The sequence below is a fragment of the Gopherus evgoodei genome, chromosome 11 (assembly GCF_007399415.2).
Source record: "Gopherus evgoodei ecotype Sinaloan lineage chromosome 11, rGopEvg1_v1.p, whole genome shotgun sequence".
Taxonomy (NCBI): Eukaryota; Metazoa; Chordata; order Testudines; family Testudinidae; genus Gopherus; species Gopherus evgoodei.
Window position 1 is genome coordinate 8,009,957 of NC_044332.1, and position 25,064 is coordinate 8,035,020.

A 25,064-nucleotide genomic window follows, 5' to 3' on the forward strand; every position below is an offset into this window, starting at 1 on the left:
GAGGTGCCGGGATTGCGAGCGGTGCCAGGAGCGGGAGCGGTTTGATTGAGAGCATCTGTGAGACTGGGATCTTGAACGATGTCTCTCTGGTGCACCAACGGAAGGAGGCCTTACCATGGCCGGCTTGCCGATGGATTGTATGACCCGCACCAGCGGTGCCGGGGCTTGAGGTCGTGTTGACTCCATCATTGCGATGAGCTCCCTTGCCGTGGAGAAGGTCTCCGGTGTAGAAAGAAGGGCAAGCTCAGCCACAGCATGAGCCGGGGAGCTGTCAGGCATCGGACTCGACAGCCCCTGTGAGACCAGAATCAATGGTGTTGAGCTTGGCGGAGGTGCAATCAGTGGTGCCACAGTCGACGGTGCCGCGGTAGATGATGGTGCTGGGCGAACCATCTTGGAAGAGCGCTCCTTCCGTGGAGCAGAAGTTGAAGCACTATGTTGCTTCCCATGTCTCGGGGACAGGGAGTGGTGCCAAGCAGATGTCGGTGCTGGTAAGGGTCGGTGCTGGGACTGCTTCTTGGTACCGGAGCAGTCCGGGGCCGAAGGGGGGCTCCTTACTGAAGCAGTCTGTTGGGTGCTCGGTGCGGACTCTGCAGGACTAAGTGCCGACTTCATGAGGAGCTGTTTCAATTGAAAGTCCCACTCTTTCCTCATCCTTGGTTTAAATGACTTGCAGATGCGGCACGTATCAGCAAGGTGGGATTCCCCTAGGCACTTCAGGCAGGAGTCATGGGGATCCCCTATTGGCATCGGCTTTTGGCACGCCAAGCACGGTTTGAATCCCAGTACCTTGGGCATGGGCCGGCACCAGGATGGAGGAAAGGGGCTAATTCCCGATCCCCCTTAAACTATATACACTAACTATAACTACAAGAACTCGAACTATACACACAGTAACAGCAAAGAACTACGAGTAGCTAGGGATGTGGAGATCAGCAAAGCCGTGCTCCACAGATCCAACGACAGCCATGGGCGGTAAGAAGGAACTGAGGGGCTATTGGGTCGGCAGGGGTATATATCCAGCGCCATAACGGCACCACTCCAGGGGGCGACCCGGCTGACCCACCGAGTGTTGCTAGGGTAAAAATCTTCCGACGAGCGTGCACATGGCGCGCACACACCTAATTGGAATCGATATGAGCAAGCACTCAAAGAAGAATCTATCTTTCTATAGTTAATAAATTTGTTTTGTATTTTTTTTTAACTAAAACAGTGTGTTTTGCTGGAAGTGCTTGGGGAATCTGCTCAGGAACAGAAACTGGTGCATGGTCCTCTCCACACTGAGAAAGGGGAGGACTGGATAATAAACTTATACTGGTCAGGCCTTTGACCAGGGCAAGACAGTACAGCTCTGGGGTCCTAGGCAGTGGAGCTGGTGGGGAGCTGTCTGGAACCTCTCCGTTGTTAATTCATGAGTTGCTGAGGAGAAGCATTCAGGTAACTGCAACTGGGTGTGTTCCTGCCTGTGTAGATGCTTGTGTGAGTGCAGGACTGGGAGCAGCCTACAGCTTGTCACAGCCTCACAGTGTGAGAAGGTGCCCGGATTGAAGGCTCAGCAATATCCAAGTTCCAGGTTACACCCTGGGGAAAGCTGTCACACCCTTCCACAGGCAAGAAGCTGCCAGCTCAGCTGTGATCATTTGCAGTTCCTCCAGGGATGAAGAGATTTCTGAGCAGGGATGTCAGTGGACACTGGCCTTACCAGTCTGATTTTCTGTTCCTCCTCCAGGATGAAGAGGTTTTCTTTCTGAATGTAATACTCCGCTGCATCAAGCATGGCCTTCTTAGGGACAAGCCCCACCAGCTGGGAGCCCACCACAGGCAGGCTCAGCTCCTGCAAACAAGGACGAGAATTTAACAGCCCTTTAGCATTACAGTCCCACTGCCTGGCCACCTCTCCCACTGCCCCCAACTCCTGATTCACACCAAGGGGAGCACCAGACTCGAACAGGACCTTCCCATTCTAGGGGTTAGGACTCATAGTCAGAGATCTCATTTTGCTGGTCCTTCCTGCTGCTGTTTGGGCCCCGACAACTGACCCCTCACTCCCATTCGCAGCACATAAGATCTGCACAGCTGGTCATCTGCTCCCCTCCCCTCCCCCAGTTCTACATCAGTGGGACCTTAATATCACCCCGGAGGCCTGCTGCCACAATGCCCCTCACTCCGATGGGTGGATATCCCAGTGCCTGGTGCTTATGGGGAAATGCCATGGAAGGCCATACACGGGTGGGAGGAAGTGGGATGGATGGATGGCTCCCTAAGGAATAAGAAGTGGGTGGATGCCATATAGCAGCCTTCTGAAAATATGGGGGGAGGAGGAGAGATTAGCTGGCAACTCACCAAACGAGGCCATCTGGACTCCCTCCCGAAAGGCACTGAAGGTAGGGTACAGAAGCAGAGGAGACCCCACAAATAACCTTGGCATCCAGGGTGTTCCCTGTATATGCTCATAGATCTGAAGCCTAGGCCAGCAAACCTGGACATGCTGCTGTCCCACACCACATGACTGCCAGCCTGGAGGAGACGGTGCAGCAGCTGGCATGTCTCATGAGGCACATTAAGGCTCCCTTAATGCCTTAAGTATGGAGGGTAGGTTGTGGCTCCCTGTATATTCACACACACACCTCTTACAAGACAAGCTCTCATGGCATAGGTGCGAGGACTTTCTCTTGCTCCACCAGCCACAGGCACTTTGACTGTAATTTTACTTCTCTGAAGGAGGCTGGTTGCTCTGGTTAAAGCTGCTTCACACTTGCATAGCACCTGTGCAACTCACCCGTGCATCTTTGCAGACCTCCTCATAGACTGTGTGGAGGGAGGTGATTTCAAAGTCCAGCAGATTTGTAGAAACCTGGGCAATATTCTCCTCATCCAAGTACCAGCCCATGCCTTGGACCTTCTTCAAACGCCCAGGCTGAAAAGAACAACACACTTCAGAGCTGTGATGGCTGATGAGCCAACTCAACTCTGGGAATAAGCCTGCAAGAGAGAAAGCATTCTGCAGATGAGGGGAACTGACTGATACACAACTGGAGGTCACTAGCCCACAGCTGTAAATATTTGGGTTTGCTGATGACCCAGAAGTAGCAGCAGCCAGATATTGTACTGTGAAGGAAGAAAAGCCCATACTGATAATAGATAAAGTTGCCTTCATATGTATTTATACAGATTTAATGGAGTGGGACTGTGACTCTTATCATCTCTCCTCTAGTTATTTGTTCTGCTCCACAGGTTTGCACGGGACCTTGCATACTAATAGAAATGGCAGGTCCCTGCCCTGACGAACTTACAGGCTAAAGACTGTGGGCACAGATAAGAACATAACATAAGAACGGCCATACTGGGTCAGACCAACGATTCATCTAGCCCGGTATGCTGACTTCCGACAGCAGCCAATGCCAGGTGCCCCAGAGGGAATGAACAGAACAGATGATCCATCCCCTGTCATCCGTTCCCAGCTTCTCGCAAACAGAGGCTAGGGACATCATCTATGTCCTCCTGGCTAATAGCATTAATGGGCCTATCCCCCATGAACTTATCTAGTTCTTTTTTGAATCCTGTTATAGTCTTGGCCTTTACAACATCCTCTGGCAAGGAGCTCCATGGGTTGACAGTGTGTTGTATGAAAAAATACTTCCTTTTGTTTGTTTTAAATCTGTTGCCTATTAATTTAATTTGGTGACCCCTAGTTCTTGTGTTACGAGAAGGAGTAAATAACACTTCCTTATTTACTTTCTCCACACCAGTCATGATTTTATAGACCTCTATCATCTCTCTCTAGTCGTCTCTTTTCCAAGCTGAAAAGTCCCATTCTTATTAATCTTTCCTCATATGGCAGTCATTCCATACCCCTAATAATTTTTGTTGCCATTTTCTGAACCTTTTCCAAGTCCAATATATCTTTTTGAGATGGGGCGAGCACATCTGCTTGCAGTGTTCAAGATGTGGATGTACCATGGATTTATATAAAGGCAATATGATATTTTCGGTCTTATTATCTATCCCTTTCTTAAGGATTCTCAACATTCTGTTCACTATTTTGACTGTCGCTTCATATTGAGTGGATATTTTCAGAGAACTATCCAAAATGACTCTGATCTCTTACTTGAGTGGTGTCATAAACAGATAGTTAAGGGTTAATGCCTTTTTTACCTGTAAAGGGTTAAGAAGTTCACCTTGCCTAGCTGACACCTGACCAGAGGAACCAATGGGGGAACAAGATGTTTCAAAAGGAAGGAGGGAAGTTTCCTTTCTTTAGTCAGTTTCAGTTTCAGCCAAGTGAGAAAGATCAAGGAACCAGCCTCTTATCAGAGTATAAGTTTTAGAAAGGGATAAATAGTTTTCTGTTTATTTTATTTGTAACTAGTCTTGGTGCCATTAAGGGAATTATCAAATTGGGTATTCTTGTGTGTATTAAGATTTTTGCCCAGGGGAACATCCTGTGTTTTCTATCTGTTGTCTGTGAGATCAGCTATATGCTGTCTCCCAGAGGTTTTTTTTCTTTTACCTTTCTTTTCTTTAATTAAAAGCCTTCTTTTAAAGAACTGATTGATTTTTTAAGATGTTTTAAGATGTTTAAGATGTTTTAAGATCCAAGGGGACTGGATCTGGACTCAGCAGGAATTGGTGGGGGGAAAGGAGGGGGGATGGTTAAATTCTCCTTGTTTTAAGATCCAAGGGATTTGAATCAGTGTCCACCAGGGAATTGGTGGAGGAGTCTCTCAAGGCTACCCAGGGAGGGGAAGGTTTTGGGGGGGAAATGGAGTGATCCAGGTACTCAGAAATTCTGGATGGTGGGAGCGAAACAGATCTAAACTGGTAATTAAGCTTAGAAGTGTCCATGCAGGTCCCCATATCTGTATCCTAAAGTTCAGAGTGGGGGTGAGACCTATGACAAGTGGCAACAGTGGTAACCCCATCATTTTATAGCTATGATTGGGATTATGTTTTCCAATGTGCATTCATTTGCACCTATCAACACTGAATTTCATCTGCCAGTTTGTTGCCCAGTTACCTAGTTTTGAGAGATCCTTTTGTAGCTCTTCGCAGTCTGCCTGGGATTTAACTATCTTGAGTAGTTTTATATCATCTGCAAATTTTGCCACTCTCTGTTTACCCCTTTTTCCAGATCATTTATGAATATGTTGAATAGCACTGGTCCCAGTACAGACCCTGGGGGACACCACTCTTTACCTCTCTTCATTCTGAAAACTGACCATTTATTCCTACCCTTTGTTTCTTATTTTTAACCAGTTACCAATCCATAAGAGAACCTTCCCTGTATCCCATGACAGCTTACTTTGCTTAAGAGCCTTTGGTGAGAGATCTTGTCAAAGGCTTTCTGAAAATCTAAGTTCACTATATCCACTGGATCCTCATTTGTCCACATGCTTGTTGACCCCCCCTCAAAAAATTCTAGTAGATTGGTGAGGCATGATTTCCCTTTACAAAACCCGTGTTGACTTTCCCTCAAAAAATTATGTTCATCTACGTGTCTGACAATTTTGTTCTTTACTATCATTTCAACCAGTTTACCCGGTACTGAAGTTAGGCTTACTGGCCTAGAATTACCAGGATCATCTCTGGAGCCCTTTTTAAAAATTGGCACACATTAGCTATCCTTGAGTCATTTGGCACAGAAACTGATTTAAATGGTAGGTTACATACCACAGTTAGTAGTTCTGCAATTTTACATTTGAGTTCCTTCAGAACTCTTGGGTGAATACCATCTGGTCCTGGTGACTTATTACTGTTTAGTTTATCAGTTTGGTCCAAAACCTCCTCTAATGACACCTCAATCTGGGACAGTTCCTCAGATTTATCACCTAAACAGAATGGCTCAGGTTTGAGAATCTCCCTCATATCCTCAGCCGTGAAGACTGATGCAAAGAATTCATTTAGTTTCTCCGCAATGGCCTTATTGTCCTTGAATGCTTCTTTAGCATCTCCATCGTCCAATAGCCCCACTGGTTGTTTAACAGACTTCCTGCTTCTCATTTACTTAAAAAAAATTGCTATTACTTTTTGAGTATTTGGCTAGCTGTTCTTCAAATTCTTTTTTGGCCTTCCTAATTATATTTATACACTTCATTTGCTCCTTTCTAGTTTCCTCACTAGACTTTAACTTCCACTTTTTAAAGGATGCCATTTTGCCTCTCGCTTCTTTTACTTTGTTGTTTAGCCACGATGGCACTTTTTTGGTTCTCTTACTAGATTTTTTAATTTGGGGTCAGGGTTCCATGTTATGCCTGCTCTGCCCATACTATGCATTTCAGTACAATACTCTGCAGTGCATTTTCATGTTATGCTAACAAAGACCTTAAGCTCTCCTGCCAGACTGACTGAGGGGATTTCTACACTGCACTAGGAGGTGTGAGGCAGCTTTGATCTTGCTAGAGAACAATAGCAATGAAGTGGCAGCATCACAGACTGTAAAGGCCATGTGGAACCGTGGATGTGTATATCAATGACTAACCATGCTGCTCAGTTACACTGCTAATAGTGCCCACACTATCTAGATCAAAGCAAGCCTGGGTTTGTCTTCACATGCTGCAGTCACCCCTCTGAGTGCAGTGTAGACAGACCCACAGCCTAGCTCCAGCAAACACATGTTTTACACTGAAAGCAACCTGGTCAGAGAAACCAGTAATGTTCCTCCCAACAAAAAATAAATCAAATAAACAAACAAATACATCCTGTTTTATTTATGATGACAGCCTTGGCGTCCAGCCTCTCATTGCTCAGCCTCAGAAACCCACCCTCAATCTCCTTCCAGATGGATCCCTCTAATTGCCTGCTCAGATACACTCCCATCCTTTGGAGCACTCGATACCCACTGTCAGACAAGGGAGCTCATCCTGAAATCTCTCCTGTCTGTGAGCCCAGCTGGGCCCCAACTTTGGCAAGTGCCCCCTGCTGTTCTCAGGCTGTTGGGTCACGTGAGAGATTGACAAGGCAGTTCTATAAAGTGCAAAGTAGCTCTGGGTGCTGGGGAGAGTCATAAGCAGCTTCCCTTCTTTCCCAGATACAGTAGATGGGTCCTCAGACAAGGCTCTGGGATGGCTCTGGGGGATGACTCAACTGACACACTTAGAACATGAGATACTCCACTCCCATGTACAGAGTTTGATGAAACATAACAACAGACACCACCCCCACAGGAACCAAGTACACACCTGCAGGGACATCATGCTTGCCCTTAGCCAGAGATCACCATCATATACTATAAATAGGTAGATATGTCAAGGAATATAGGAACTACTTTACATTAATCAGAGCCTCATATGCTCTTCACCTCAAAGGTCATCTATTGCTTGCTCAAACAAGCCAATGTTGCTATAATAAAGGTTGCATTTACCCAGCTTACTCTGATTCAAGAACCCTAAGTTCCTCCTCCCCTAGAACCATAATTCAGCAGCATGAAAATAGCTGAGGGGCTAGTAGACCTGTACAAGCCTAGTTTGTAATTTTTGTACGGATCAATTCAGGTGTAGCCTGTAACACAAACTGGCACCAGTCTCCCTTACTTTGGGACAGCAAAGATGGACAACTCAAATCTGGAGAATTGTGGAACTAGGAGTGGGTGGGGGAGGGATTTATTCATTTGTTTATTTTTGAGCCAACGCTCTAGTTATCCAGTGCCCTCTCCCAGTGAAGCCTGATTATTCTGAATAAGAAGCTTAATGGGCTTACCTGGTCCTTCGCGCGGCCCTGCTCCCGGATGTTGAGAGCAATCCGATGCGCCAGCTCCTTTGTGCACAGGAGGTTGATGTTGTACGCAATGAGGAATGTGCGTGCACCAGTGACTGTGGCTCCCCATCTTGGAACAAAGGACGCAGAGCCAAAATCAGGAGCCCACTCGGCCTTTGTGAGCTTAGAAGAGAGTGAAAGAAAGGAACAAAATCCATTGAAAAGAAACTTCTCATCATTTAAGGTCAGCCGGGTTTATTTGTCACTCCAGAGAGCTGATTGCAAGTTAATACAGAATACATAGACTGTCCAGCCAGAAATGGCCATTAGGATCTCTAGTCTAACGTTCTGTGTAATGCAGACTGGAGAACCTCAGCCCATCATTCTGGCAGGAAGCTCAAGAACCTGTGGCTGAGCTAGAGCAGATCTTTTTGAGAACATCCAGTCCTGATTTACAATTCTCGCTCTTGGGAATCAGCACAGGAGACATGGTGCATTCCTCACTCAGAGCTATTCAACGCCCAGTCTCCAGTATTGTATGTTAGTGTGTGTTTTCCACTGGAGCCAAGAGCCCCAATCTTAGCACAAGGCAAAACAACATGTGGCTCAAACAAATGACTAGGGTGGAGAGGAAGGACAAGGTCACAATGGAACCACCATGCTGAGCAAAGTCCTCAGCAGCCTCAGCACAGCACACCGGCTGCCTAGCCAAAAGAACATGTTCTGAGTGCACACAATGCATCTGAGAAATTCCTGAACAACTCAGAAGTGCTCCCTCTTCTCCCCATGACCCAGCACAACCAGCTTTATTAACCTTTCCTCCAATTTCTGCCAATCCCCCCTCTTGGCTGACACCAAACAAGAGACATTTCAGCCCCTATGGGAGACTCTAAGAAACTATTAGGATATGAAAACAGGAGCTCACAGAGCTGCCAAGTTCTGTACAGCTCCGTGGGCGACATCTTACCAGCAACCAACCATTGCTGACTCATTCTGGGCACCCCGGGCTGTGGGACAGGTCTGGTGGGGAGGTACAAGCCATCCCTCACACCATGGAGAAGGTAGTGACGGGGGGACTGGGGAGATGCAGGGGATGCTTGGCAAATGGGGCAGCCAGAGTGAATGGGGAGCCATTGATTCACAGATCCATAGAGCTTAAGGCCAGAAGAGACCATCAGATCATCTCGTGTGACCTGGGCAAAGAACTCCCCCAGTTACCCCTATACTGAGCCCAATGACTTGAGCTTAGCTAAAGCCAATCTCTTCAACAGGCATCCAGTCTGGAGTGGAAGACTTCAAGAGATGAAGAATCCACCACTTCCCTTGGTGGCTGGCTCGCAATGGCTAATCACCCTCATTGTTAACAATCAGTGCCGCACTTCTCCTTTGCATTTGTCTAGTTTTAACTTCCTGCTGTTGCTGTTTGCTCTGCCTTGTTCTGCTCGACTAAAGAATCCTTTGCTACCCAGTATTTTCCCCTAATTAAGATACTGGGTATCAAGTCACCTCCCAGTCTTCTTTTTGATAAGCTAAACAGACTGAGCTCATTAATCTCCTACTGTACAGCATTTTCTTCAGGCCTCAGATCATTTTTGTGACTCTTCTCTGCATCCTCTCCAATTTTCCAACATCCTTTTTAAAACAGGGACCCCAGAACTGGACACAGTATTCCAGCATTGTCTCACCAGTACCATGTACAGAGGTAAATCACGGCCCTACGTCTCCGCATTCCCCTCTCCACACATCCCAGGATCGCATTAGCCCTTTCTGTATCACCATCACACTGGAGCTCATGTTGAGTTGCTTTCCACCCTCCTTTCAGCGTCAGAGCTCTCCAGGCCACAGCGCCTTACCCTGTCGGCATCCCTTCTTCATAGATGGATATAACTTTGTATTTGGCTGTATTAAAAAACATTTTGTTTAAATAGGCCCAGCTTACCAAGTGATCCAGATCAAGCAGTATGACTGCCTTGTCCTCACTATTTACCACTCCACCAATCCTTGCGTCATCTGCCAATTTGCTCACCATTATATCTACTTCCAGCTCAATGATGGAAATGTTGAGCAGCATCAGGCCTAGTGCCGATCCCAATGTGACCCTGCTGGGAACCGCCCCATTTGAAGGTGAGTCCCCATTGACAACTACCCTGTGCGATCTGTCCATTAGCCAATCCTTCATCCATTACCAGGTGCTAGTGATGCTGTAGAGTGCTAATTTCAAAGTGTTGTTGCGATACAAAGTCAACTGCCTTCCAAAAGTCAAAGTGTATTACTACAGCTACACAGTTACCTGCATCAACCAAACGTGCGAGCTCCTCAAAGAATGACAATAGGTTTGACATGACCTATTTCCATAACACTGCATTGAGTGGCAGTAATTATAGCCCTGTCCTCAAAAGCTGTATTAATCGAGTCCCATATCAGCTCTCCCACTGAGGACCAGGAATTTTCAGGGAGTCAGAGACTGACTTTGGAAGAGGAAGCCAGGGGGCTTAGTTGGAGACGGGAGGATTGAGGGAGGGCTTGAGGCAACTAGGAGACATTTCTGGGATGAGGCCTGTAGGAGCTGTGGGTCAGGAGATCGTTCAGATGAGGACTGTCACAGCTGGTGGGAGGGGGTTGTTGGGATGAGGCCTGTGGCAGCTGTGGGGGAGGGATGAGGCCTGCAGCAGCAGGGGGGCAGGGGGATCATTGAGGTGAGGCCTGTGGCAGTTGGGGCCAGGGGTCGTTAGGATGAGGCCTGTGGCAGCTGGGGAGCAGAGGGAACGTTGCGGTAAGGCCTGTGGCAGCTGGGGTAGAGGGATCATTGGGATGAGGCCTGTGGCAGCTGGGAGCAGAAGTATCATTGCGGTGAGGCCTGTGGCAGCTGGGGGGCAGGAGGAACGTTGCGGTGAGGCCTGTGGGAGCTGGAGGGCAGGGTGATTGTTGGGGTGAGGCCTGTGGCAGCAAGGGGCAGGGTGATTGTTGGGATGAGACCTAGGGTTGGCAACCCTCCCAGTTTTGCTGGGAGTCTCCTGGAATTGGGCTCGATCTCTCGGAGGCTACTGCAGCCAAACCGAGAGATTTTAGGGTGCTAAAAAAGTGCGGTGGCACAGCTGGGTTAAGGCAGGTTCCCTGTTTGCCTTGGCCCTGTGCCACTCCTGGAAGCAGCCTGTGGCCCCTGCGGGGCAGGGGTCTCTTTGCGCTGCCCACTCCCCGAGCACCAACTCCACAACTCTCATTGGCTGGGAATTGCCCCCAGTGGGATCTGTGGGGGCAGTGCCTGCAGGCAGGGGTAGCACACAGATCCACTTCCCACCCGCCTGGCCGGTCATGCCAGCCACTTCCAGGAGTGTTGCAAGGCCAGGACAGGCAGGGAGTCTGCCTTAATATAGCTGTGCTGCCAACCAGGACCCACCCGGTCGGAGCCCACCCCACTCACCCCTTCCCACACCCCATCCCCGTTCCCCAGCCTGAGCCCCCTCCAGCACTCAAACTCCCTTCCAGAGTTTGCACTCTGCACCCCCTCCTGCACCCCAACCGCTTGCCCCAGGCTCAACCTGAAGCCCCCTCCCACACTCCAAACCCCTTGTCCTGCACCCCCTCCCACACCTGAACCCCCTGTCCCAGCCCAGTGAAAGTGAGTGAGGGTGGGAGAGAGCGAATGATGGTGGGAAGGGGGAGGGAGTGAGCAGCACGGGGCCTCGGAGAAGGGGCAAGGCAAGGGTTTGGGGTTTGTGTGATTACACAGTTGGCAACCCTAAGGAGGCCTGTGGCAGCTGGGGAACAGGGGGGTTGTTGGGATGAGGCCTGTGGCAGCTGAGAGGCGGGTGGGGGGTGTTGTTGGAATGAGGCATGTCTACGGTTGCCAACTTTCTAATTGTACAAAACCAAACACACTTGCCCTGACCTTCCCTGATACCCCACCCCTTCCCCACCCCTTCTCTGAGGCTCCATCCCCATTCGCTCCATCCCCCCTTCCTGTGTCGCTCGCTCTCCCCCACCCTCACTCACTTGCTCATTTTCACCAGGTTGCAGCTGGGGGTTGGGGTGGGGGTAGGGGTGCAGGCTCAGGGATGGGGCCAGAAATAAGGGGTTCTTGGTGCAGGAGGGGGATCCAGGCTCGAGCTGGGGCTGGGGCTGAGGGGTTTGGAGTGTGGGAGAAGGTTGGGATGAGGCCTGTGGCAGCTGGGGGGCGAGAGGTTGTTGGGATAGGGCTTGTCACAGGGTCTCCCTTCTTCCCCAGCTCTCTGGAAGCAAGTCACCGATGCTACCAGCTCCTGCTCCTTCGTCCCACCATCCTGGTACTAGCCAAGCTGGTGCCAGGTAGGAGGGCACTGCAAAAAGAGGAGAAATGCCCCCACAGGGAGGCAGAGCCTGACCTGGGGCATCCTGGCAGCCCTCTGGCTGTGTGAGGTGCTGTGTGGATGTTGGGGGCATGGGGCTCAGACTCTGGCCGTGGGAGATGAATGGGCACCTCACCAATAGCATAACAGCACAGAGACAATCCTTCTCTCACACCCTGGAAAACGCTGTCCCTGGGCAGAACCAAGCCTGGTTCCTGGAGCAGTTTGGCCAACGACTTCACCAGGCACCAGGTTAGGCTCCTCCCCTGGGTTTACCCTTCTGGTTTTACTAGATTCATCTCAGAAGGGGGCACAGCCTTGAGGGGCGAGATTTGGAAAACCAATTGTATCACAGATTGTTGGACAACCATTTTTCACTGAAAAATTCCAATTTGGGTTAACCAAAATATTCAGCGAATTTGTATAGAAAAATAACTAAACATAAACAAATTCATAAGAACATACTACTAAGAATGGCTATACTGTGTGAGACCAATGGTCCATCTAGCCCAGTGGCTCTCAACCTTTCCAGACTACAGTACCCCTTTCAGGAGCCTCATTTGTTTTGCCTGCCCCAAGTTTCACCTCACTTAAAAGCTATTTGCTTATAGAATCAGATATAAAAACACAGAAGTGTCCCAGCGTGCTATTGCTGACTTTCTCATTTTTACCACATCATTATGAAATAAATCGATGGGAATATAAATATTGTATTTACATTTCAGTGTATAGTATATAGAGCACAGTATACACAAGTCATGGTCTGTTTGAAATTGTAGTTTGTACTAACTTCATTAGTGCTTTTTATGTAGCCTGTTGTAAACTAGGCAAATATCTAGATGAGTTGATGTACCACGTGGAAGACCTTTGAATAAAACTCAAAATTAAACAAAATTTCCCCTCCAGTTTTTAGTTTGGTCAGCGAACCAAAAACTTGGCTATTTGCACAGCGGTAATGAAGGCACTTGCTGCAGAAAATCTCTTGATCACTGTGGCATGCATCACTCAGGTGTTATTCCATGTAACTCCACTGGAATGAAAACAGTTATGCCCGAGTGAAACTGGGGAGTCAGAGGGAAGAATCAGGCTCAGAGCTTGTACCACCACTTGGAGAAGTGGTTTATTCATCTCCATTTGTTAACAGCAGATGAAACTGAGCAAAGACAAGCGTAGGCTAAGAGGTCTCTGATTACTGGGCATTCTCTTCATTTCCTCCAAAATAAAATGGCATTTAAAACATGGGTGTTTATGCTGAAAGTAAGGGAGCTTTCCTGTCAATTAACATTTCTTAAAAACTGTAAGAGTTGGCCAGCAAAACTCCTGGCATGGGCAGTACTGATTAGCCAGTGCTAAATATGCAATATCCCAACACCACAATCAGCGGCGTATTATCGCCTAGGCCAACAAGGCCTAAGCCTAGGGCGGCAAATTTGCAGGGGCGGCAAATTTGCTCACATCCCCTCCCTAACTCCACCCCTTCCCCAAATCCCTGGCCCACCTCCTCCCCCAGGCACACTGCGCTTCCTTCCTTCCACCTCCCTCCCAGGCTTGCCGCGCAAAAGTGCTGGGAGGGAGGGAGAAGCGAGTAGCAGCGCGCTTAGCGGAGGTGAAGCAGAGGTGAGCTGGGGCCCGCAGGCATGGGGAGTAACCCGGGGGGGAGGCGGGAACCGCTTCCCACCCCAGCTCACCTCCGCTCCACTGCCACCATCCCCTGAGCGTACCACAACTCCCCTTCTCCCCACTCCCTCCCAGGCTTGCTGCAGGGGAGCGGAGGTGAGCTGGAGCAAAGGGGGTGGGAGGTGGCAATTTTTTGAGGGCCTAGGGGTGGCAAATTTGTTAATCCGCCACTGACCACAATTCAAACCTTCAACTCAAGTCGGCTTTTTGTTTCAACATTTCCCTTGATTTTATTTTGAAAAATTTGAAAACATTAAAAAATGCTGGAAATCAAAACAAGAAGTTTTGTTTCAAGTTAAACAAAAATGTTTGGTTTGGCCCAAAATGATCTCTGTGTGTGTGCGCGCGTATGTGTGTGGGTGCGCGTGCATGCGTGTTTGTATATATATATATTTTCAATTCATTGATAATTTTTTTTTAAAAATTGGTTTGGGACCAACCCAAGACTATTTTTTCCCCAATTTTTCAGAATGGCTGGCAACCTGAAAAATCCCGTATTCATACAGCTGTAATCCAAATCCGGCAAACCCACAGGGCACGATTACATGCCTGTTGCACTGAGGTTATACTGTACATATCACAGCCATGGCCACTCACAGGATGGGAGCTGGATTTTCCCTGCTTCAAGAACTGTATCAAATGTCCCAACAAAGCACAGCCAGCTCCTAATGAGAATCTTTACACTATCCCCTAATGCCAATTCCAGGTTCTGCAATTAGGTAAAAATAGCTCTGGAAAAGGTAACCAATCACCAGCTTTCAGCAAGGGATTTCACCCTTTCTTAGCAGTCTAAAGTGCTACAAATATCACAAGAAATAGCTGATCTTCCACTTGCTCCAGGGCTGGTCCAGCATTTTTAAGAACCTCTTTTATGCCAAAGAAACCAAGCACTTCAGGGTTATCAAGTTCACTGACTTTTAAACTTATTTTGATTTTTAAAACAACCAATAACCTACCTTTGCAAGGCTCTAGGGCTCAGCTTGTTAAATGTATTTAGGTGCCAAAGATACCTAGGCTCATTTGAAAATCCAATTAGGTGTTTCTGCATCTTTAGTCACCTAAATACTTGTAAAAAACTGGCCCTAGAAGCCCCAACACACCTTAACAATACAACACAATCTCAGCAGCATTAACAGGATCAGCTCAGCAGCAGCTCTACCAGCCACCTCCAGAAACTCCTTTTCATCCCTGAATGGCCTAGGAAGGACAACCTCAGCCCTCCAAACACCCTTTTGCTGCAAGCCTAGAAAGTCACCATATGGGCTCTACTGTCAGTATTGCCAGCCCCAAACTTTTAAAAATCATGAGTTAGGACCCCCAAAGTGGTGAGATGGCCTTAAAAATCATGAGACTTAAAAATAAAAAGACTAAATGAGAAATGTCAGGTTCTTTCTATTTGCCCTCTGGCTTCTCAGACCTCAGCTGCACTCGGATCACATGTTTGTTTTTCTCTGTAACCAAGAGAGCTAGAAACTCCCTTTGGTTAGGAAATGAAAGCCAAGAATCTCACCTCATCAGATGCTTCCAGGAGCTGGGGCTTTAACAGACACACCAAACACCAGTAGGCTCATTGCAAAATCACAAGTGTTGGCGACACTGTATTGCGGACAAAGGCAGGCAGCAAATTCCAGAGTCTCGGAGCTCTGGTAGACATCACCCAGCCAGCCCCTGCTTCTCCTCTGCTCAGGTGAGGCAATGGAAAGCTGCCTACTTTCTCATACACAGTGGCACATGCATATTTCCCACAGCTTTCCAAAGCAGAAGCAAGAAGAGAAAAGTATGGAGGCGGTGGTTACCATCACTAACTGAGTGCTGACGCTGTACAGGATGCAAACTAAGACCCAGGTCTTCCCCAAGGAATTTGAAAGTTTTTAAGGCAAAAGTCTCCTCCAGTCACAATACCCATATTTGGCTTTTGCATTTTCAGAGCAAAGTGGAAAACACCATTCAGGTCATAGGTGTGCGTACGGGATATGCTGGGTGTGCCCAGGCACACCCTAATGCAGAGGCGGGCAAGTTTGTCCTGCCCGGTCTGCATGAGCTCCCCCTGGCCTCACGCCCCCTTTCCCCCATCCCCTGGTGCTTCAGCGCAGCGCATCCAGTAGCAGCCCTGGACAGCACTGCAGTGGCATGGCTCTGGCAGGACCTGAGTTCCTCCCACTCGGAGCGGCGTGGTAAGGGGGCAGGGCTGTGAGCTCCGGCAGGCCGAGCAGCAGGAGCTCTGGTCCCGCCGGAACCACGCCGATGCAGCATTGTCCAGGGCCACTCCTGGACACAGTGCGCTGAGGGTCTGGGAGAAGCGAGGGTAAGCGGTATGGTAAGGGGGCGGGGGCCGGGGCCAGAGGGGTTGGATAAGGATCAGGGAGTCCCGGGGACAGTCAGGGGACAGAGAGTGGGGGAGGGTTTGGATGGGGCAGAGGTTTGGGGGTGCGGTCAGTTGGATCATGGGCGTTCCGGGGGTCTATCAGGAGGCGGGGGGGTGGATAGGGGTTGAGATAGTCAGGGGACAGGGAGCAGAGGGGGTTGGTGGGGGGTGGGGTCCCACAGTGGTGGTTGGGAGGGACCTCAGGGGGGTGGTCAGGGGACAAGGAGCAAGATGAGTTGGGAATTCTGAGGGGGGCAGTCGGGGGGAAGGAAGTGAGTGGGGGTTGGATAAGGGCCAGGGCCAGGCTGTTTGGGGAGGCCCAGCCTTCCCTACCTGGCCCTTCATACAATTTTGGAACCTCAATGTGGCCTTCGGGCCAAAAAGTTTGCCCACGCCTGCCCTAATGTCTCAAAAAAAGAGTGGCTTTGCGTTTTAATTTAATCGCATGATACGCTCTATATAGAAAGCCCACGTTCGCTCGCAGCATGCGTCCCCACTACTGCAGCACTGCATAACCACTGGTCCTCCCCTCCTCTCCGACTACTATTCTAGAAAATTCTTTGACTTACATAAGCGGCCGCGTCAGGCGTGCCCAGCACAGTGTCTACAGTGTTTGTAAGCTTTGTCACGTGTACTCTACAGAAATAGCATAACAAGCCTGTGGCTTTACGCTTCAATTCAATCATATGATACCCTCTTTTAATTTTAAAATATGGATCGGTTCGTTGTTAAGATACGAAAAGGAGCAGATGAGCTGTTCATGTGAAAGAGCCTTTTCAAAACTAGCACATGTAAAAAACAAACAAAGAAGTACAATGTCCTAACAGTGCCTCAACTCACTCATGATTTTGTCCATTGAACAAGAATTGGTTTGTCAGTTAATTACAATGATGTGATTGAGGAATTTAATTCCATAACATTCTCTAGGACAGGAAGATGAAGAAACCTTCATCTGTTTTGGTCAATTTGGGTTAGCTCATTATTTGGTTAAAGATAAAGATCATGAAAATTGACTGTATCTTTGATACGCCTGGTTATCTCTACAGCAAAAATTTAGTATTTTGTGTCTCGTTTTTTAAGTAAAGGTTAGTTCTTAAATAAAAAAAAAAGTTTAGTTAAGTTTTAGTTTCTTTCATTTGTTTGATGAATAAAAATAATGTCCTTTATGATTGAGTATTCAATAAATGTTCACCTTTTAAATAAATAAAATTCCCTAGATGCACACCCTAATGAAAGGTGCTGCGCACACCTATGGTTCAGATGGAGATGTCAAACTCTCTAGTCAACCTCCCCTCCAGGCCCAAGGACGACCATTCCTCTCAGCCTTAACACAGTGTTTTGTCTAGAATGAGAAGTGTATTGAAGTCAGCTGTCTGTTCCCTAACAGTGCGATACTATCGAAACCGGCTGCTCGGGCAAAGACAGGTCCAGTGCACAAGCCCACCTGACGCCCAGCTGGCAGACTGTAAGTGTAACCCCCAGAGCATCCCCAGAGGCTCCCTCACTCTAATGTGAGCAGTACCCCTTTGGTTCCATGTGCAGCATGCCGCTTCCTCCCCGCCAGTCCTAGACACCATGAGGACTCTAACCTTTTCAAGGAGGGCTTCATATTCCCCGGCTCGGATTGCTGGCAGAGATTTCCTGCTCTCCTTCCGTGCTGCTTCTCCATACAGGTACACTGCAAGAGGAAATTCATACGTGACAGACCACTGGCCTGGAGCCATCCAACACATGCATATTAGTGTGGGTCCGGAAACAGGCAAAATCCCTGGATATCTCCCAAGGTGTTCAGATACAGGCCAGCTCTAACATAACGCACCAAGGCAATGGACACCACATTCTGTCCCCGGTGAAATCACACGTAGCTTAAGGGGAAAATGGAAAGCTTTTAAAATCAAAAAAAGTTCTCGGGTCCTAAATCAATAACTATGTTTGTGTAGGCCTGGAAATCACAAATATATGCTGAAACCAGCTTCTCTTTCATTTGCTTAGCCAAGTCACAAGTTAGCAATTCGGCACTTTCCCTGACACCAAGAACAGAGGTAATGTACGACGTGCTCTCAGCAGGGCCTGTACGTTTTTATTAGTACTCCCAAGAGTGCCTGCTAATTAGGGCTTAACATCTGAAATGCGACTAGTGATTTTGGATGCCTCCCGTCCTGAGACTCTCCGAGTGAGCTGATCTTCTGAAAGGGCAGTCTCTCTCAATTGTCTCTCAAGTTGGGCTCCCCAAATGACTTGTGATATTTTTGAAAACCTCGGCCCTCCTTGCTCATGTGTGACAGATCTCAGAGCTCATACACATCTCTTGCTGGGATAATTTAATGACAGACATTTTAGCCTAACTTAACCCTTTTAAAAGGGGTTGCTTTGTTTTTATCATGGCAGGGCACTCCCAGTGCAGAATCAGAGGGGAACAATGTATTCTGTCTATGTGAGCACAGGGAAAGATGGTGGAATTACTGAAGAGATCAGAAAAGAGGCGTATACAGACAGAATTCTCTCCTCTCCCCATCACCAACTCACCAGGCACACCCAGCTCCACTGACAATTGCTGCCCAAACAGATTGGCACAGCGAATGCATTCTTCCATGGTGACATTCCTCACTGGGATGAAAGGACAGACATCCAGGGCACCCATCCGGGGATGTTCTCCTAGGAAAGCAAAGTGTTATATTTGTAAGAAGCACACAAAATCTTTTAAAGTGGATAAGCAACATTCCAGAGACGTGCACAAAAGCCTGGAGGGGCATGGGGGTGCGTGGGGAGGAAGGGGAGGAAGGGCAGGATGAGCCAGTTTAGATATGGCCGAACTTTATTTATTCATTCCTTATGGTCTCAGGACTAGACTAACCCCCCTCTTGCGTCAAAGCCATTGACGTGACAGGACTAACTGATTACACTGTATTTGCTCAACTGTCTGCCTTGTTTATTCCAGCCAAAAAGAAAAGGACCACAAGTTCAGGGACGTCAGAGGGAGATGTGGAATCTCTTCTCCTATCACAGCCTGCACCTGCCTGGGTAGATTCGTTGGCCTCCCACAGGACATGGGGAGACTCTGTTTGAAAAGTGACGGCCTTTTGTGTTTGTGCAATGTAGCTCCACCTGCAGGGAGCTCAAGGCTCCCCTAACAGCTGCCATTGTACATCACAGGGAGGAAAAACTCTTAACGTCATGAGACTGGAGAGGAAGAGCCGTCCAGTAGCAATCTGAGTAGTGCTCCCAGGGAGATCCTCTGACTTGAGCACAGCCTGCACTCATGGCTGCTCCAGTTTGGGCCTGAAGTTGCCACTCTGTGTTGGCTTTGGCAAATCACCTCAGCCAGATCCATGCTGGACCTGACAGCTGAGACCTTCGGCAGTACACTGGGCCGCAGTTTACTCCCCTGGGCCCCACCGAGCAGCACGTACTCCTGTCCCACTACCACTCTGATCACCTCTGTGCTTGCCCATGTCAATGAACTGAAAAGCCACCCTGGCTGCACGCAGAGCCCCCTCGACAACGGCATCTGGACTCCCCACAAAGGTGTAGACTGTCCGATTGGTGGACGGGCCGGCATCCACATCCAGCAGGACGCACCCCGGTGTCTGAGAGATAGACTCGCCAATGGCATCAATTACCTGGAAGAGAGCACAGCTGAAGAAGGGGGCTCCACTAGTCAGAGCTATGCCTGGCCCATTAACGCTTCCTCTCAACAGGCAGCCCAGCATGGAGTCTGCTACAGAAAGGAGCCGAGACATGGTTGGGTTTATTAATGCTTCAAATGCACACCTAAAAGTGAGCCAGGAGCCAAACTTCGACTTGCAGAGGAATCATTCACGTTCAAAGCACAGCCCCTAATATCACCCTCCAGCTCCAAATCACAGCCTGCTCCGGGGAATGAAAAGTAGCTGCTCAGCGTAATCAGAGCAAGGTAGGACCAGAAGGGACCTGGAACGGTCATCTAGTCCAGTCCCCTATGCTAAGGCAGGACTAACTATTTTCTAGACCATCCCTGACAGGTGTTTGTCCAACCTGCTCTTATATACTCCAAAGGCGGCGATCCCACAACCTCCCTATGCTATTTGTTCCAGAGTTTAACTACCTTGGTAGTTAGGAAATCTCCCTTGCTGCAATTTAAGCCCATTACTTCTTGTCCTGTTCTCAGAAGTTAAGGAGAACAATTTATCACCCTCCTCCTTGTAACAACCTTTTACATACTTCAAGCCTTTTATCATGTCCCCTCTCAGTCTTCTCTTCTCCAGATGGGGAGAAAAAAAAAACACAATTTTTTCCATCTTTTCTCGTAGTTCATGTTTTCTAGACCTTTCATCATTTTTGTTGCTGTCCTCTGGACTTTCTCCAGTTTGTTCACATCTTTCCCCAAATGTGGCGCTCAGAACTGGACACAATACTTCAGTTGAGGCCTTATCAGCAATGAGTAGAACGGAAGAATGACTTCTCATGCCTTGCTTACAACACTCCTGCTAAAACATCGCAGGATAGTGTTCACTTTCTTTGCAACAGTGTTGCACTGTTGATTCATGTTTAGTTTGTGATCCACTAAAACCCCCAGATCCTTTTTTGCAATACTCCTTCCTAGGGAGTCATTTCCCATTTTATTTGTGTGATTGATTAGTCCTTCCTAATGTGCAACTTAACCTGGCCCATGTTGTCTATGCGTCATGTTAATATATTTAATTACGTGAACATCTAGTATCAGAGGGGTAGCCGTGTTAGTCTGGATCTGTAAAAGCAGCAAAGAATCCTGTGGTACCTTATAGACTAACAGACGTTTTGGAGCATGAGCTTTCGTGGGTGAATACCCACTTCCTCAGATGCATGTAGTGGAAATTTCCAGGGGCAGGTATATATATGCTAGCAAGCAAGCTAGAGATAACGAGGTCAGTTCAATCAGGGAGGATGAGGCCCTGTTCTAGCAGTTGAGGTGTGAAAACCAAGAGAAGAGAAACTGGTTCTGTAGTTGGCAAGCCATTCACAGTCTTTGTTAAATCCTGAGATGATGGTGTCAAATTTGCAAATGAACTGAAGCTCAGCAGTTTCTCTTTGAAGTCTGGTCCTGAAGTTTTTTTGCTGCAGGATGGCCACCTTAAGGTCTGCTATAGTGTGGCCAGGGAGGTTGAAGTGCTCTCCTACAGGTTTTTGTATATTGCCATTGCTGGCATATGCCCTTCTGCTATGTACATTGGCCAAACTGGACAGTCTCTACGGAAAAGGATAAATGGACACAAATCAGACATTAGGAATGGCAATATACAAAAACCATCATCTCAGGATTTAACAAAGACTGTGAATGGCTTGCCAACTACCGAACCAGTTTCTCCTCTCTTGGTTTTCACACCTCAACTGCTAGAACAGGGCTTCATCCTCCCTGATTGAACTGACCTCATTATCTCTAGCTTGCTTGCTAGCATATATATACCTGCCCCTGGAAATTTCCACTACATGCATCTGAGGAAGTGGGTATTCACCCACGAAAGCTCATGCTCCAAAACATCTGTTAGTCTATAGGGTGCCACAGGATTCTTTGCTGCATGAACATCTAGAATTGCACACATAATACAAAGTTCTTGTATACTGTTTTTTTCCTAGCACCATAAAGATGCATGTGAGCCACTTGTAACCTATAAATTACACTGCATGCCAGACAGTCCACACAAGTTTTTGTATGACTACTATATGGTATGCTGTACTTAGAAAACTGGCTACAGATGATGTATAGCAACACAGACTAATGGAAAAGTGCTAGCTTATGTAATACAAGGGTTTAGAATTAAATTGTAGCATGACTCTAACACTGTTAATGGAGTTACATTAATATAGCTTGCAGTAAATGTTTTCCATCATAAACAGATAGCTAAGGGTTAATGTCTCTTTCACCTGAAACACCTGACCAGAGAACCAATCAGGAAACCGGATTTTTTCAACTTTGGGTGGAGGGAATTGTGTGTCTGAGTCTTTTGTCTGCCTGCCTGCTTCCTCTGAGCTTTGGAGAAGTAGTTCTATTTTCTAGTCTTCTGTTTCTAAGTGTAAGGACAAAGAGATCAGATAGTAAGTTCTATGGTTTCTTTTCTTTGGTATTTGCATGAATATAAGTGCTGGAGTGCTTTGATTTGTATTCTTGTTGAATAAGGCTGTTTATTCAATATTCTTTTAAGCAATTGACCCTGTGTTGTATCATCTTAATACAGAGAGAACATTTGTATGTATTTTTTCTTTCTTTTTTATATAAAGCTTTCTTTTAAGACCTGTTGGAGTTTTTCTTTACTTCAGGGAAATTGAGTCTGTACTCACCAGGGAATTGGTGGGAGGAAGAAATCAGGGGAGGTCTGTGTGTGTTGAATTGGCTAGCCTGATTTTGCATTCCCTCTGGGGACTAGGAAAGTCCTTTTTGTTCCCAGGACTGGGGAACGGAGAGGGGGAATCACTCTGTGTAGTTTCACAGAGCTTGTGTCTGTGTATCTCTCCAGGAGCACCTGGAGGGGGGAAGGGAAACAGGATTATTTCCCTTTGTTGTGAGACTCAAGGGATTTGGGTCTTGGGGTCCCCAGGGAAGGTTTTTCAGGGGGACCAGAGTGCCCCAAAACACTCTAATTTTTTGGGTGGTGGCAGCAAGTACCAGGTCCAAGCTGGTAACTAAGCTTGGAGGCTTTCATGCTAACCCCCATATTTTGGACGCTAAGGTCCAAATCTGGGAATAAGGTTATGATAATGCTGTACTTAGAAAACTGGCTACAGATGATGTATAGCAACACAGACTAATGGAAAAGTGCTAGCTTATGTAATACAAGGGTTTAGAATTAAATTGTAGCATGACTCTAACACTGTTAATGGAGTTTCATTAATATAGCTTGCAGTAAATGTTTTCCATCTGGAAACAAGCATGTTGTGATGAAGGGGGGAGATTTTCTTAGCATTGTGCATGAACACTGTGTGTCGGTTTTCCCTGGGTGTTGCATGTGCAACAAAGTGTGAGGAGAGGGGCCAGCTGTGACCTTGCCTAGCAAGCTGGCCCCTAGACAATAGCCTGGATGCTGTGGAACTTAGTAATCAGTGACCCGGAGGCCCCAGAGGCCCACCCCATCTTGGGAGCCCGATGATTTTGGCCAGGGGAAGGACAAAGGACTGAGGAGAGAGGGCTCTGGTGATCAGACTTGCCAGGGATGGAAGAGGGAGGGCCCAGATGATCTGTTTACCCGGAACTGAAGACAAGGATGGAGGAGGGGCTTTGGGGAAGGTGATATAGGGTGGTCAATTGGAAGGAGGGGGCTTTTAGACCAGGGACGAAGATCAGCCTGAGCCACCTGGACGCTGGACAGTCCCATCCAGACTGTGCTGAGACTTTCTGTGCTTGAGGCCCTGAGAACTCTCTGTGCTGTGTTCCAGACATACAATAAACCCCTCTGATTTAGGCTGGCTGAGAGTCACTGCAGGCTACAGAGTCACGGTGGCATTGCTCCCCTCTAGGGGTGGAGGCCCTGAAGGTCCAGAGTAGTGAACTCCCTGAGGAGGCCCCATGGTGAGAGACAGGCATCCTGAAGGCTCAGAGGTGCGGTCCTGGGAGACAACAGGACCAGAGGGCCAGGGCCGGCTTTAGGAACTATGGGGCCCGATTAGTACTCACATGGCAGCGCTCCCGGTCTTTGGAGGCACTTTGGCAGTGGGTCCTTCACTCGCTCCGGATCTTCAGCGGCACTGAAGGACCCGCCACCGAAATGCCGCCGAAGACCCGGAGCAAGTGAAGGACCTGCCGCCGAAGGGCCGCCGAAGACCCGGATCTCTGCCGGGTGAGTAAAAATTAGAAAGGTGCCTAAGTTAGGTGCTCTTCTTTAGAGCGCAGGGCCCTCTTAGGCACGGGGCCCGATTCGGGGGAATTGGCCTAAAGCCAGCACTGCAGAGGGCCTAACCCCAGAGAGTGCAACCTTCAAGAAATGATGTCACACTGAAGGGGGTTACTCCCAGGGACTGTAAGGAGCCGAGAGAGCACCGGGCCTGAAAGTCCGTGACACACACACTTTTATGTCAGTGAATGAGATAATTTAGTTTTCAAAAAAGATGGTTACTCACCTTTGTAACTGTTGTTCTTCGAGATGTGTTGCTCATATCCATTCCAATTAGATGTGCATACGCCGCGTGCACATTCGTAGGAAGATTTTCTACCCTAACAACACCTGGTGGGTCAGCTGGGTGCCTCCCTGGTGTGGCGCCGCTATGGCACCGAATATATACCCCTGCCGACCCGTCCGCATCCTCAGTTCTTTCTTGCTGGCTACTCCGACAGTGGGGAAGGAGGGCGGGTTTTGGAATGGATATGAGCAACACATCTCGAAGAACAACAGTTACAAAGGTGAGTAACCGTCTTTTCTTCTTCGAGTGCTTGCTCATATCCATTCCAATTAGGTGAATCCCCAAGCCTTACCTAGGCGATGGGGGTTCAGAGTGAGAAACTGCAGAATGCAAAAACTGCTAAGCCGAAGGCTGCATCGTCTCTGGATTGTTGGACCAGGGCATAATAGGAAGTAAGGTGTGTACTGAAGACCACGTAGCTGCTCGACATATCTCCTGAATAGGTACTCGAGCTAAGAAGGCGGCCGACGAGGCCTGGGCCCTGGTAGAATGTGCGGTAATATGACCCAGAGAGGTATGAGCTAGCTTGTAGGAAGTGCGGATGCACGCAGTTATCCAGGACGAAATCCTCTGAGAAGAGACGGGCTGACCTTTCATCCGGTCCGCCACTGCAACAAAGAGTTGGGGCGTTTTGCGGAAGGGCCTCGTACGGTCAATATAGAAGGCGAGCGCCCTATGGACGTCGAGTGAATGTAACTGCTGCTCCCTACGAGATGTATGAGGTTTGGGAAAGAAGACCAGTAGGAATATGTCCTGGTTGAGATGAAAGGACAAGACTACTTTAGGGAGGAACACCGGATGTGGGCGTAGCTGCACCTTGTCCTTGTGGAACACCGTGTATGGTGGGTCCACCATCAGAGCCCGAAGCTCAGAGACTC

The 25,064-nt window shown here is 48.2% G+C and overlaps 1 protein-coding gene across 2 annotated transcripts in view; it reads right to left on the reverse strand.

The window, feature by feature from the left end:
* Nucleotides 1-25,064, reverse strand: part of FTCD (formimidoyltransferase cyclodeaminase) — a 63,810-nt gene that overhangs the window by 26,281 nt on the left and 12,465 nt on the right. For both annotated transcript variants that reach the window (XM_030580493.1, XM_030580492.1), the window contains exons 2-7: nucleotides 19,496-19,679; nucleotides 18,586-18,714; nucleotides 17,649-17,737; nucleotides 7,696-7,875; nucleotides 2,780-2,917; nucleotides 1,703-1,834 (exon numbers count right to left, since the gene is read on the reverse strand). In XM_030580493.1, the coding sequence (XP_030436353.1) occupies nucleotides 1,703-1,834; nucleotides 2,780-2,917; nucleotides 7,696-7,875; nucleotides 17,649-17,737; nucleotides 18,586-18,714; nucleotides 19,496-19,679 (852 nt within the window). The remainder of the gene's footprint in view (nucleotides 1-1,702; nucleotides 1,835-2,779; nucleotides 2,918-7,695; nucleotides 7,876-17,648; nucleotides 17,738-18,585; nucleotides 18,715-19,495; nucleotides 19,680-25,064) is intronic.